Source organism: Empidonax traillii, unplaced genomic scaffold, assembly GCF_003031625.1.
Source record: "Empidonax traillii isolate 1590-97213 ecotype Southwest subspecies unplaced genomic scaffold, ASM303162v1 scaffold106:size2091409, whole genome shotgun sequence".
Taxonomy (NCBI): Eukaryota; Metazoa; Chordata; class Aves; order Passeriformes; family Tyrannidae; genus Empidonax; species Empidonax traillii.
The window spans coordinates 1089465-1104319 of NW_020955299.1; the positions used below are offsets into that span (position 1 = coordinate 1089465).

A 14855-nucleotide genomic window follows, 5' to 3' on the forward strand; every position below is an offset into this window, starting at 1 on the left:
ATCCCTTTAGCCTGTGACAAAAAACACCTGAAAGCTTAAACTGGTCCTTTGGCAAAGTTGTGGCAGAGGCTGATGGAGCTGCGACAGCCAAGAAAGGAGGGTGAAGAATTGACTATTTTACTATAAAACAGAGACCTGTGAGTGGTGCAGCAAAGCCCTTTCATTTGTGTGACATCAAGATATGTGAAAAGCAAATGAGAGTTGACAGTGGTGAGGTCTGGTTTGGAGCTGGGCAGATGCTGTGCAAGCACCTGCAGAACACTGGGGATGCCAGGGGGGAAAAAAGCTTTAGGAAATGTTGAGTGCAGGGTCAGACCTTCTCTAGCTCTACATTCCATTGCAGAGTAATCCTTCAGTATCTTGGCTAATACAGAAATATTTTCCCAAAGAAACGCCCCATTCTCTTGGATCAACCCAACCTGGAGAAAGGATTGAATGTTTTATATAAACCCTGTGTATTTTAGGAAGATTTTTGTCCAAAGTGATACTTCTGTAGTCTCAGTAGTGTTGATCATTTTCTGTGAGCATTCAGCCCCCAAGTCATGTCTGAGGGTGATCTGAGGGGTCTGTGCCTGGCCTCGAGCCCAGGGGGGCAGTTACCACCTCCAGGAGGGAAAGGGAAGCCAGGTGGGAGTTTTCCAGGCCACACACACGTGGAACAACTGGGAGGTTGCAAGGATTTGACTTACAGCAAAACTCAGGGAATTGTCATTGCTTGAGCCTCCTAAAATGAAGCCAACAGGACTTTGGGAAGTGCCTTTGGACATCAAGGAATGCCCCAAAACACTCGGTGTGAAAGATCTTCCCCTGCACGGGTTTCTCTGAGTGTTGCTGGCTGTGTGGGGACTCTGCTGCTGCTGTCCCTGGGACCTGCAACACCTTCCAAAGCAGCATCTCCTCCATCCCAGTGTGATTTCAGGAGAGGATCCTGGTATGGTGGGTGTGGGCCTGTGCTGTAGGTGGAATTTAGGATGATTTTTCCCCGCTGTTTTGTTTAATTATTCTCCTGTTGGCGACTGAGTCCAAATGTTGGCCTGAGCTGCCGAGCTTTGGAGAGGATTCCTGCTGTGCTTCTGGGGTTTCATTTGTTTATTCTGTCCTGGCATTTTGCAGCCAGCAGTGAGTTGGTAGTTAAATTATAAACACAGTGGCCATACAATTATGCAACCTCTTGCATTTTGGAAGCACCGAGGCCTTCAATACATGAGTGAAGGATGTTGGAATCATCTGAGTTGCTGCTGCAGTGGAATCATTAACAGAATTACCAACTAGAGAACGAGTAGGTTTTTCATACACATTTACTTTCTTAAAAGAGTATTTTTTTAAGCTGAATGTGAGAAGTCAAGAGGTTTAAAAGAGAGACTGTAGAAAAAAAAAAAGGGCATAATTTTGTGGTTACTGAGCGCTATTTCAATGGAGCTGTGTTTGATGTGGATAAGTTTTAATTGGATAACTGAAAACATCTCTCTGCAAACAGAGATTGCTGCTATTAGAATGTTGTGTTTCTTGACATGCTGAGCTCCCAGATGCTGAGCAGTAATAACCTTTCCCTGATTTATCGCTTGGACTGTGGAGTTTGCACAACAGATTTCTACAGCTTGGTGATAAAAATGTAAATTATTTTACAGTTTAAAGGAAATTCCACTTTTGAGAGTTTGCAGGTTTAAACGTGGTTTTTAGAAAGATGCATTTAAGGAAACAAACACTCCTGTTTTCCAGTTAAGGATCTGGGGCTTATAAATTGGGTTTCATTTAAATCCACCCCGCCCGTGCACAGACTCTGCTTGGGGAATTGCAGCAGCCCATCCACGAAACTGCTATTTTTAACTTTTCATTTCCATAAAGTGACTATATCATGTCTTCATTCTCTTTTGCAAAATGAGGATTTTGCTTTTAATTAGCTTTGCCAAGCTGTTCTGGAGAGAAGAATTCAGCAGGGATAACAAGTCTGAGATTGAGAGCGGTGGGGCTGTTCTCGCTTGGGTTCCATTTCTCTGCGATCTCAAGGATGGGTTTGGGTTTGTGGGTTTAGTTTTTGTGTTTACAGTATCAGTGGGTTCCCCCCTCCCCCCCCATTGCTGTGCCACTTAAAGAAATGGTTTATTTTACTGTGAGGGAACTGGAATGATGTGGGAGTGTTGAAGGAGCAGTGGGGTGGCTGTATCGCCTGCTGGTTTGTTTATTCTCCTTCCTTGGGGCACATCAGGTGTGTGTGGCCCTGTGTGCCAGCCCAGGCCTGTCCTGGGCAGGGGGAGGCTCCTGCCCTCCCTGGCTCGGTGGTATTGGCAGGGTTTGGAGTTCCTGCTGTGGTTGGTGCTGGCTGTGGAGCCTGTGCAGGGGCTGCACTGCAGTGTGGGGGGTTGGGGTGTCCTGATGTCCCAGCTGTTGTGGCAGGTGCAGCTCAAAGCCTGTCCTTTCTGGTGATGCCAGGTGAGAATTCACTGCTCCAGAGAGTGCAGAGATTCACTGAGTGCCCTTGCAGTCATGCCCCTGCTGTCTGTCAGTCAATGGGGAGGTTGATTGTTCAGTCTCAGAACAGCTCTGAGCTTCCAGGGTTGGACAAGCTGTGCTTGGAGATCCCCCCAGAACCCCCTGAGCTGCTGAGCCCTGTGTGTGATGGGATGGAGTGTGCAGAGCACTGGCAGAGGAGGAGCTGGTGAATTGTTTGACTGTGCCCAAGTGCAGAGCTGTCCCTCATGCCTTGTTTCTGCTCTCTGTGTGTTTTGAAGTATGGGAGGCTCTGGCAGCTCGAGTGTTTCCGATTCCTGCAGTGACCACTTCACCATTGAGAACTGTAAGGAGACAGAGATGCTGAACTACCTCATCGAGTGTTTTGACAGAGTGGGAATAGAGGAGAGAAAAGCACCAAAGGTACGTTACAGATGAGTCAGATTGTGTCAGTGCTGACACACACACACTCCTCTTACCCACTGGTGGGAAATGAGAGTTCCTCCCTGATGGCTTTGTTGTAGAAATAGATTTATAGAATTTATTAGATACCTTTGGCTCCTGTTAATTCATCGTATTTGAATCACGTATATATATATCTTAAATAAGCACTGTGTTAGAAATGATCCTTCCCCTTTTGACCTCCTGCATTTTATCCAAGTTTATTCCATGTAAAACACATTTTTGAGAGACCATCTTCCTGTCAGTAGTCTGGGGGGAAAAAAGCAACCAACCAACACTACTGATCTGTAATCTGGCAGGTTTTTAGCCAAGCTTAAGTGCTTTAAGTGCTAAGCTTCGTTTGCAGGTTACATTTATGCTGCACAAATACAGAAATGCCCCACATTTCCTGTCTGTCCCATATCCACGCTCTGGTTTGGTACTAAGCTGAAGTTGTTTTTGTCAGATGTGTAGCCAGCCAACAGTCAGCCAGTTACTGAGCAACATCCGATCCCAGTGCATCTCCCACGCCGCTCTGGTGCTCCAGGGATCCCTGACACAGCCAAGGTAAACAGAGCGGGGCTTTGTGGTGTTCCAGGCTCCTCTGTCTCTCCTGAGGGTTGGATGAGAGCATCAGGCAGTTTTCAGAGCAGGAGATTTGTGTGCCAGAGGAGGAGTTTGTTGCCTCACTGATGTTTTGGTGGAAGGGACTCGGAGCGTTTCGTGGTTGGGTTTCCATCGCCCAGGTTGATGAGAGCAGTTTGAAAGGGGGATGCGAATTAACCAGGCTGGTTTTTGCCTTGCCTTGTGCTTGCAGTGTTTTTATTTACAGATTGCTGGGGCACTGCTCCTGTGCAGTCAGTCCCCAGCAGAGCTGCCTCTGCCCAACAGCCTTAAAATGTGTGGGCAAACCTGCTGAAGGGACACAGCCCTTGTTTGCTGCAGGGTTACCCCAGCAGGTTTGCAGTGCAGAGCTGTCTGGGGGCTTTCTGCACCAAATCCCCACTCTGAGGTTCCAAGTGCAGTTGTTTAACCAGCAGCTGGGCTGCTTGGAACAGTAAAAAGATTTTTTTAAGTAGGATATTATGTGATTTTTACAAAAATCTACATGATTTTATATTTGTGTCCTCAGAGAACACTTCTGTAATCTTCAAAGGTGCACCAGTTATTGCCTGTGCTTTGAGATTAGTTTTGTCTTTACATGAACCAGTGTTGGCATTAGAATAAGTTTTATATATATAATAAGGGAAAAAAATACTTAAAAAAAAATCCTAGGACTATTTAATTCAGAAAGGACTAATTGTTTTCTTTAATCTGGAAAAACACCTGTAAATCAATGTTGTTCCTTCAGTAGATGAGCCTAATAAAGGGTTTTTTTTCATCAGAGAAGGGGTAGAAGGGGCAACCAAGAAGCTGCTGTTTTCTTCCAGCCCCATTAACTGCAGTGTGGGGTTGACAGAGCACCTATTTTAGAGGAACCTCTCCCCAGGCAGACAAGAGCAGGGAGGAATAGTTGTATCTACACATGGATTAACGTGCTCCCAGACACATCCCTACCTGTGATTGCTCTGACAGTTTTGCAAATGCTACTGCAAGTCATCAGTAGGTTTGGATCTTGATTTTTATTTCTAATGCGAATAAAGGTCATTGCAGCAGCAGTCTCTGCTGGTACCATACATGCTGTGTAGGAACCTCCCCTTTGGCTTCATCCAGGAACTGGTGAGAACAACTTATCAGGATGAAGAGGTGTTCAAACAGGTAAGGCTCAGGTAACAGATAAGCAGCCCCAGCAGGTGGTTCTGTCACTGCAGCATCCCAGGGAGAGGATTCCCAGAGGCTGATCCTGCAGTGTTTGTTAATAAGCAGCACACGCTGCTGTTGAGATGAATATATTGCAAGATTGATCCTGGGTTTCATCCTTTGGTACAAATTCCCTAAAAAATGTACCTGTAAGCAATCTGCTGGAGCCCTACTAAGGCAGATTTATTGTGCTTTCCATTTTGCAATCCTTAGCCCTCTTTGCATCTTTAATAGTTGGCATCTAAGGCTTTAACAGCACTTTACAAGTCCCAGCCCAGTAATTCATATTTTACAGAGGAAATGACTGAAAATGGTTTATTTTGTGTGTCAGAGGAGTTCACTGAGATACAAAACTAGCAAACCTCTCTAGCCCATGTGCTGTAGAGCAGGTCAGAAAGGTTGTCATTGTCCCTAATTAGCCCTGTAATATTGTGGGATGGCTGTAAAGGGGCCTTGGGAATGGCGTTTGTTCCTTCCAGTTTCGAAAAGAATGACATGAGAACTTTTCTGTGCAGTGCCAGTACCTGTTAATGATTTATATTGCTGTCTGAACTCCTTTTAGCAGAGGTTCAGGCAGTTGAAAGTACATTTAAGACTGTCAAAAAGTGGTTATAAAAGTGTTAAAGGTCACCTGCCCTGGGGAGCAGAACCTTCCTCTGGCTGGAGCCCAGGGGCACCTCTGCAGTCCTTTCCCCTGATAGGAGTTCATGTTTTCTTTGTCCCTCTATGGAAGCAACACAATATACTTTAAATTCAAAATTCAGTGTGTCACCTTGTTCCTGTTGGAGGATTACTGTTGGTTTGTTTTGTGAGGGTAATGGTTGTCAGATCTGCGTGATTGGGACTCACTAAATGGGTGTAATTACTTCTGATTAATAAGTTCCTGTCAAGTCACTTCCTCTTTCCTAACAACCCTTGACTGCTGCTTATTATCCTTCCCAACTTACACATCCTGCAAAATGAGAGCTGTGTTATTACCCCAAGTGCAGAGCCAGTGATTACCCCTTTGGGCAGTCAGGTTGTTGGGCACCTGGACACGACTGCACCTGCTGATTTAAAGAACTTTAAAGAAGATATCTTGGGTTTGCTTTTGTGTAACTTGCAGTATTTGGAGAATGAACAGGCGCTTTGAGCTGTGTTCAGCAATAGGGTCACTGGATTGTTTCCTGTATCTTGAATAAAGTTGATCCACTTGTGTTTTTACAGATCTTTATTCCCATCTTACAAGGCCTGGCTGCAGCTTCCAAAGAGTGCTCCCTGGACAGTGACAATTTTAAATACCCCCTGATGGTAAGGACTGCCCATTGCTGGGAGCAGTTTCTTGATGATCATTGATAACATGCAGATTCTATACAAGGTAGTGGACCGTCAACATTTTGGGGACTCTTTTGGTTAGTGGATTGATATGAAACTGTTGGAAGCTCAATATGGTATGAGATGTGTAAAAGAACATTAAAAATCTGGTAGAGTGTGAGGCCAGTAATGGCTTAAAGCTTAATGAACACTTTTTCTGGGGATCTGCTCAGATGTTTGTGTTTATTGCTTGATATAAGATGAACCCAATGTCTGGATTTCATCATGCAGAACTGGAATACTGGGGCTGGTTATAAAATCCTGCCGAGCTCCTCTCAATTCGTGTCTGGGGAATACCAGCCAACGTCCCTACCAGTGCATGCTGGACTCACTTTTGTCTGGGGGAAACTCAGATCTGTTGCATTAACCCCAAAAATATTTGAATTGGGGAAAACATCATAGTATTCCCTGGCTGAAAAGCTGAGGGGTTTATTTTTAGGGTTTTTTTTAAAGTACATCCTCAGTCCTAGCTCTGCTCCCCTCCTGCTGCTCTTATTGACAAACCAAAGCGCTCTTTGCCAGGCGTGTTTGGCCACCACGAGTAGTCTGGATCTTGGTAAATTGAGCACTGTCAACTAACACCTTCAGATTTTAGGATCTTCAGTGTGTGGTGCCAAAAAAGACACCTCAGCTTTAACTTGCACTTCAGGAAATCAGCTGGACTGGGGGGCTGGCACAGTGTGCAGCAGGGGGTGGGATAGCAGGTTCCAGCTGCAGTGGAACTGAGGAGTGAGAACTCAGAATACAGAAGGCCACCAGCATTTCTGTGTTCCACAATTCTCTGGTACAACTGCCCTTCTCCTTTCTGTGCTGCAGTTGAGAGTGAGTTAGAGATCTTGGATGGGGTTCTTTGTTCCCGAGTTCTGTGTCCAGTTGACATTTTTCCACTCTGGTTCAGAAGACAAAGGCCTTGGTGTATGGACAGAACAATTGCCCCATTTATTATTGTTGCTGGGTTTGATGTGGTGGCTCAGGAGCCCAGCAGGGGCATTGTCATGCTCTGAGCAAACAGCAATTTACACAGCTAATTTTTGAAATAAGAGCCATAATTTATTATTCTGGGAGACACCTTGGCCTTTTGGAGACCACTTGGAGCAGAGGTAAAAACTGAAATGGGAGCAGGGTGTGCTCTCCCTCTGCTCACCATGGGAGCGAGGTTTTTCCACTGATCAAGGGAGAGAGGTTGGGCTCTTGCAGCAGTTTGCCCCGTGAGGCTTGATTTTTTTTTTTTTTTGCAGACAGGTTGCTCAGGAATGACTCACAAAAGTGATTTTTACTGGGGTTTCTTTGTAGGCACTATGTGAACTTTGTGAAATCAAGTTTGGGAAAACACACCCCATGTGCAGTTTGGTAAGTGCATCAAGGTAGAAGAACCCCATCACCCAGTTTGGTGATGGTGCTGTACAATCTACACTGATAATGTCCTCCAGAGCTCCAGGCTCTGCAGCATCTCATGTGAAACAGGGGTTTGAATGAAGCTGGGAAAGGGAATCCTTTCCCCTGAGACTTGAGGAGAACTGGGACAAACAGGAGTTGCTGGGTGCTGGGGTGCTGAGGAGGGGTTTGCTCTTGGCCCTCAGCATGACTGAGCGCGGCAGGGTGGGGGCTGTGGCAGACACGGGCAGTGACAGCAGCAGGGCTGACACGGCAGCCTTGAAGAACTTGCTCTTTCTCCTGTTTTTAGGTTGTCTCTTTGCCCTTGTGGTTGCCTAAATCTTTAAGCACAGGTGCAGGAAGAGAACTGCAAAGACTTTCCTACCTTGGAGCCTTCTTCAGTCTCTCTGTGTTTGCTGAAGATGATGTAAGTGTACAGGAGGATGATGACAGTAGCATGGTGGGGGTTTTTCTACTTCCCCAAATACATTTGATCCATTTGCCAATATTTCCTTTCAGAACAAAGTAGTTGAAAAGTACTTCTCAGGGCCTGCCATCACTCTTGAAAACACCCGGGTTGTCAGCCAATCTTTGCAACATTACCTGGAATTAGCAAGGGTAAGTGTGCTCATTGCTCTAAAAAAATGCAGGAGATGGGGAGGGGGGGGTTGGTCTTGGCACAGATGAGGAATATAATCTAAAAAAATGGGCTGCTGTGTTAAGCCACAAATGTTTTTTGGGATGTGGCTGAAAGGAATTGGGGGGAAAAAAAATAGAGTGCTGCAAATATTTCTCTAAGGCTGTGAACCAATTCAGAAAATATCAGCTCAGTTAGTCACAGGCTGCAGTTCATGTGGAAGGATGAGTAAATAAACACTGTGTTAGTTTTGTGTCACTACACACTAGTCTTGTGTTTACATCTTTTGTGTAACTACTGCAGAGAAAGTTGACAATAAGACCTTACCAGAAGTTTTAGTGAGTGTTGTGGAATTCGAAGAACACAAAAATGCAAACAGAAGGCAGGGCTGGGATGTTGGGAAGGGGGTGCAGCCTGACAAGGACGTTTGTTTGAAATTGCAGCAAGAGCTGTTCAAGATCCTGCACAGTGTCCTGCTGAACGGGGAGACCAGGGAGGCAGCTCTGGGCTACATGGCAGCTGTTGTCAATGCCAACATGAAAAAGGCCCAAATGCAGGTAAAGAAAAGGAAATGCCCTTCCTGTGATTCATGGCCCTCATCCATCCCCAAATATCTCTGGGTAGCTCATGCATTGGTGGTCTAGAACAGAGGACAGAAGGATTTGAGTGCCCTGTCCTCAGTCTTGGTCCTTTCAATACATCCTTCATTTCTGAAATCCCTCTGTTTTGTCAGTTTATCTCCTCTGTCAGGGCTGAGATGTCACTTCATCAGCAGAGGTTCTGTATTAGGTGTTTAAAGCTTTGCACTCCCCCTGCCCCATCTCTGAAGGCTTCTTTCCAACTGGCTGTGTCTGCCAAGCAGCTCTGCCAGCTGGTGAGGTGCTGGGGCTGGTGGGGTGTCTGTAGATCTCAGCTGGCCTGGCTCCAGTGACACACCAGGGATGGGATTGTGCCATTGTTTAATTAATGCATCTCCCTCATTTCCTGTGGTAAAATCTGTGTGTGAGTCCTGAACAGCTGAAGCTGATCATTGTTGTCTTCAAGTCCCCTTTTCAAAAGCAAACATTTGGAACCATTGCAGGGAGTATTTCTGTGAAATTCCCTTCAGGAAGTAACAGAACCTACACTTGAGATAAAATTTATGACCTGAAGCTCAGCAACTATTTGAAGCTCTCCTGTTGCTCTCTGTATCTGTGGGCAAACCATTCTCCAAAGAGGCCCCTTTAATTTCTTAGGTCATTTTCTGCTTCTTTTTTATACGTTTGCTTAATGTTCTTGAAGATATGTGAGGCAGTGACTGACCCCATTGCCACACAAGTGTCCTGACAGAGCCACGCTCCCCATTTCTGATGTTAAACAACCCTTGTGCTTCTCAGCTTGTCCTCAGCCCTTTGCTTTCTCCCCCCACAGACAGACGATCGTCTGGTGTCCACAGATGGCTTCATGCTCAACTTCCTCTGGGTGCTGCAGCAGCTGAGCACGAAGATCAAGCTGGAAACGGTTGATCCCATGTACATATTCCACCCCAGGTGTCGCATCGAGCTCCCCACGGACGAGACACGAGTGAAAGCAACAATGGAGGATGTTGCAGCCTGGCTTGCTGAACTTTGTTAGTACTCTTATTAAGCATTTACTGTGCCATTTGGTTCTGCTGTGGAGGTACATGGAAGTACTTGATCCCAGCAAGCAATTCCCCTATTCCTGAATCCCTTTCCTCGGTGCTGTCTGCTCTCCCTTGTCCTAAAACAAGCTGAGTTCGAGGTCTCACCCCTAGATGAGGCAGTTCATTTTTGTCCTTTATTCACCTCTCCTCTTTGTTTGTATGTTTGTTTTCTAGACAGGGATCCGTCTCCATTTTCTGAGCCCAAATTCCCCACAGAATGTTTCTTCCTCACCCTGCACGCCCACCACCTGTCCATCCTGCCCAGCTGCCGGCGCTACATCCGCAGGCTGCGAGCCATCAGGGAGCTCAACAGGTTTGCTGCTGGATTTTCTGCTGCCCCTGAGGGTCCTGCCGGCCCCCAGAGTGCTCTTCTTTCCACTAACTGATGGAGTTGGGACAGTTTGGGTAAAGGTGTTGCTGAGTTCAGATCACCCCAGAGCACCTGGTACTGCTGCTGCTTTTGGTCCTGGGGGGTTGTGGGTGTGTTGAGGGACTGTGGCTTCAATCAGGAATTCAGGTAATAGTGAGGTGGAGGCTGTTGGTGAGAGGACCATTCTATTTAAAAGATAACTCTCTTCAGATCATTTTGATACTTAGCACTGTTAATTAAAATAACCTGTGGTGTGGTTGGCAGGTCAGCAGTGCCTCAGGCTCTCTGGCAGCTGGAGCAGTGCATGTACAGCTCCATGTCTGATGTGATTTCAGAAACAAGACTTCCTTAGTCGTGCCTGAGCTGCTCTGAATGTCCCAGAAATTATTTCCCTTTCTCCCCTCAGCTCCTGAGATGGGAGAACTCATCACACTCTGCCTTCAGCAGAAACCTCCTGATGTTGTTGGTGCACATGTAATTCAGCACATGATTTACTGTTTTAAAACAAGTCCCAACTAACACATGCACTGTGATGCTGGCATGAGGATACTCCTTTTTTCCATTCCTCCTGACAAATTCCAATAGATTTGTGTAGTTGCTGAATGTCAAAGAATACTCTGTTAAAATTAGACCAGATTTTGGTATCGTGGGTATTTTCCATTGTTTATAATTGCACTCACTGCATTTTGGTAAATGTTCCTTGGCAGCAATGCCATGAGTTCACGACTGGATTTTTGGACTGCATTTGAAGTGATTTCATTTTGGAGGCACATGCAGGCCAGGAACCTGGGAAGCTGCAGGGAGCGGAGCGGGAAGAGGCAGTGTATCCTAAAGGGAAAAGTATTTTCCTATAAACAGCCTGTGGATTCCTTGTAAAAAGGCCATATGTTGGCTTGAAAAAGGCATTGCTGCTTTTTCCTTATTTAGAATTGTTGCCCAGGAGCTGCTGATGCAGCACTGGTTGTCCAAGGGTGCAGAGTGAGGAGCTCTTGGCTGTCCTGACAGCAGCTCAGGGCTCAGCATTTTCCAGCAGCTGCTCAGCTGCAACACTGGGCAGTGTCTTCAGGTGTTGGTAGTGAAGCAATGACACTGGAAATTTGTCTGCTCAGGCAGAGATTGGTGTGGAAGAGGATTTGTGTTGGGAGAAGGGATGAAAAGGACTGTGCTGATGCAGTTCAGCGCATGAGCTCTGTTCTGACCAGCTGCCCTTCCTAGAAAGGATTCACAAATGGGAATAGGGGGGGGTTTTGGTAGAAGTGGTGTGTGTCAGGTACATTTAAATTCTCTCTTCATTTTAACCTTCCTTTAGCATGACCATAGACTTCAGAGGGGCGGGGGAGAAACCTCAAAAACAAAACAAAAAAGGCAATTTCCCCTTTTTTTTTTTTTTATAGTACAGTGGATAAAATCAGTTTGTAAGGCAGGATAGAGCCCCTGTGTGTCCCATCCCTTTAGTGTTCCTGACAGGGGTGGATGTTGGAGCCTGTGTGTGTGGTGCCTCTGAGTGCAGGCCCTGCAGATGTTTCATCTGCATTTACAAAAGCAATTCCTTTTTCTTGTCGTGCCCACGGGTGACTTCTATGGAAAGGATCAGCCCTTTTCCCCAGCTCTGCCCACATTTCCTGGGTATTTGGCAGGTGGGAAGGTGAAGTGCCTGGCAATGACACATTTCCCCTCTGCCTTTCAGGACTGTGGAAGATTTGAAGAACAACGAAAGTCAGTGGAAGGATTCCCCCCTGGCCACCAGGCATCGGGAGATGCTGAAACGCTGCAAGACACAGCTCAAGGTCTGTAAGTGATTCAGTTCCTGACTAAATGCCTGTGTAGCCTGTCAGAGTGTTGACTTTTGATGTTCAAATGCCACTTCTCACTGATGAGGCTTGAAAATGGGGGGTTTGAAGCCATGACCCTCCTGAGTGCTGCAGGAGATGACACAGTATGACATCAATGGTGACTTTAAGGTTCAAAATAGCACCAAAATTAACTTAGTGTTCTTCAGAAAGAAGAGAACTCTATTTTTTAATGGGGAGAGAGCAAAGGGGTTGTGCTTTGTTCAGAGGTGGCTGTGAGTACACAGTCCATGCCCAGGCAGGAACTATGCAGTCCCCAATCTCCCACAGTTCCTGCCCAGATGAGTTAACTGGGCTGCTCTTTTGGAAGGTTTGTATTGCTCAGGTCCTCCTACCACAAATTGGCACAAATGTCCTGAGCTGCAGCACCAAAATGACTTGAATTGCAGAATTTCCCGCTTTGATACCTTTGTTTCTTCTTTGATTTTCCCCACAAAGCCTGGGAAGGCAGGGTGCCCCTGCAGCTGAGCGAGGTGTGTTTGACTGGCTGGTGTGAGATGGGTGTGCTGAGGAACAGCCCCTGGGTGCTTGTGATGGCTCAGGGGTTTGTTGATCAGCTGGGAGAGGCTGGGCCTGGCCCTGGGTTAGTGTTTGTGTGCCTGTTCTGCAGAAACTGGTGAGGTGCAAGGCCTGTGCAGATGCCGGTTTGCTGGATGAAAACTTTCTCAGGAGATGCCTGAATTTCTATGGCATGGTGATCCAGCTGATGCTCCGCATCCTCGACCCTGCCTACCCCAAGTGAGTGCTGCATTGTCTGTGTAAGTCCTGGCAGAGGCACCTCAGCCCCTGTGTGATTGCTCACTGAATTTAGCAGTTGTAGAACGATTTTCATTTACAGTCTCTGCATTGTTGTGTGTTGTTACTTTATTTATGTCAGTGCCATGTCAATTCTTGCATGGAATCGGGGTGTTATTAGAGTTTCAGCTTAGTTGGGTTTGGGGGGGCAGCCTCAGCTATTTTGGGACCCTTGAAGCACTGACATGGAATTTTAAGAAAATAAGTTTCAGCACTCTTATAAAGTGTTTCCATAGGAAAATTCCATAGGACACCACAGGGCCCTTTGTGCTTACCCCTGCTGATTCCCTGTCCTGTTTGTTGTCTCTTTTACTCTACAGCATTAAATTGCCTTTAACTCCTGAGGTCCCGAAGGTATTTGCAGCATTGCCAGAGTTTTACGTGGAAGATGTTGCTGAATTTTTATTTTTTATTGTACAGTAAGTAAAGTTATATCTGAAGGAAACCTGTGCTACCACTTGCCCCTGTAGCAGGTGGCACATGCATAAGTTCAGGGTGCAGAAGTAGTTTTATATTTATTCTGTAGATAATGTTCTGGTTTTGAACAGCAGCCAGGAGAGTGTGGCAAGGCAGCATTGCTGCAGCTGCAATGCCCAGGTGAGCTTCCAACCTACCTATTTCTTGGAAGACAGTTGGGTTCCCTCCCCAGGAATTTTCTTTATGGTTTGCAGTGAGACCTTTTGATCTTGTGATATGTTAAATCCTCACTAGAATAGTATTTTTATAAAGCCAGAGCTTAAGGAGCAGAACATGAAGGGTGGGGTTTTGCACTGAGTTTTCCCTGTCTCCCTGTTCCCAGATATGCTCCTCAGGTGCTGTATGAGCCCTGCACTCAGGACATCGTCATGTTCCTCGTTGTGATGCTGTGCAACCAGAACTACATCCGAAATCCTTACCTGGTGGCCAAGCTGGTGGAGGTGATGTTCATGACAAACCCAGCCGTGCAGCCCCGCACACAGAAGTTCTTTGAAATGATTGAGAACCACCCTCTGTCCACCAAATTGTTGGTCCCCTCGTTAATGAAGTTCTACACGGGTAAGTGCCTCGTCTGTAGCTCACTGAGTGCACAGGGTGAGTATTTGAAGGCCAGAGGTTGTGTTTGATGTGGTAACCATTGGGAAAAAAAAACAAAACTAAAAACCCCAGCAAACCCCAAAATTGGTAGATCTTGGGCCTTGTGAAGACAAGGCTTTGTTGTTCAGGAATTGGGGTAACAGCACTGGATGGAACCCTGAGAATTCCAGTTCTTCCCCAGGCTGCTGTGCACTGTGCAGCACTGTAGATTGATGTGACAGTTGGTTTTGTGGTGTTTGGATTCCAGAATTAAAGCTTTTGGTTTGCTTTGCTTGTAAGGCAGTATTGGAATTTCAAAACTCCCCGTTGTAGTTTTGCTGCTCCTGTAGATTCAGGTGCTTCAGAAGAGTTTTTGCACCCATAAATCCAGCTATTTTTGTAGTGTTCCCAGAATCTTCTTAGTGAAATTTTAGGCTGTGGGATGAAGAGCAGAGTTGAATAGAGCAGAAAGTTTTGGTTTCTGAGGGTTTTCCTTCAGAAATGAGGTTGGGTCTGGGGTAGAAGATGGACAGTGCTGCTTCTTTCAATGGGGAATACGATGAATTCTGAGTGGAAATTGAACTCCATCTCTTAGAGCGTGGTGCTTGCAGCTCATCCCCCTGGAGGCAGTGGGGAGAGGTGTGTGCTGCAGGGCAATCCTGCTGGGAAAGCTGGGATTCCAATCCTGGGGTCTGTGCTGTTTTCCAGATGTGGAACACACCGGAGCCACGAGCGAGTTCTACGACAAGTTCACGATCCGCTACCACATCAGCACCATCTTCAAAAGCCTCTGGCAGAACATTGCCCACCATGGTACCTTCATGGAGGAGTTCAAGTGAGTAAGAAGTTGTGTCCAACGCTGCTCCTGCCGCCAGGCTGCCCTTTGGGAGTGGGTGATGCTGCTTTCCATGGCTCTGTTCGTGCCAACCCCTCCCAGTAGCACTGCAGTGTTCCCAAGCTGAGCTCTGGACCTCACAACCACCTTGGCTTGGGGAGTGGGAGTTGTTGGAAATGCTCGGAGCAGGAGTGTGGCTGGGGTTGCAGTGTGCTCTGCAGGCCCACCTGCTCTGC

At 46.5% G+C, this 14855-nt stretch overlaps 1 protein-coding gene across 3 annotated transcripts in view; it reads left to right on the plus strand.

The window, feature by feature from the left end:
- The window catches only part of UBE4B (ubiquitination factor E4B), a 35942-nt gene that overhangs the window by 14635 nt on the left and 6452 nt on the right, over window positions 1-14855 (plus strand). For all 3 annotated transcript variants that reach the window (XM_027882507.1, XM_027882508.1, XM_027882509.1), the window contains 15 exons: window positions 2730-2871; window positions 3356-3456; window positions 4533-4647; window positions 5896-5979; window positions 7336-7392; window positions 7727-7843; window positions 7936-8034; window positions 8497-8610; window positions 9464-9662; window positions 9891-10029; window positions 11774-11873; window positions 12547-12674; window positions 13052-13150; window positions 13531-13766; window positions 14493-14619. In XM_027882507.1, coding sequence (XP_027738308.1) covers window positions 2730-2871; window positions 3356-3456; window positions 4533-4647; window positions 5896-5979; window positions 7336-7392; window positions 7727-7843; window positions 7936-8034; window positions 8497-8610; window positions 9464-9662; window positions 9891-10029; window positions 11774-11873; window positions 12547-12674; window positions 13052-13150; window positions 13531-13766; window positions 14493-14619 — 1857 coding nt within the window. The remainder of the gene's footprint in view (window positions 1-2729; window positions 2872-3355; window positions 3457-4532; window positions 4648-5895; window positions 5980-7335; window positions 7393-7726; window positions 7844-7935; window positions 8035-8496; window positions 8611-9463; window positions 9663-9890; window positions 10030-11773; window positions 11874-12546; window positions 12675-13051; window positions 13151-13530; window positions 13767-14492; window positions 14620-14855) is intronic.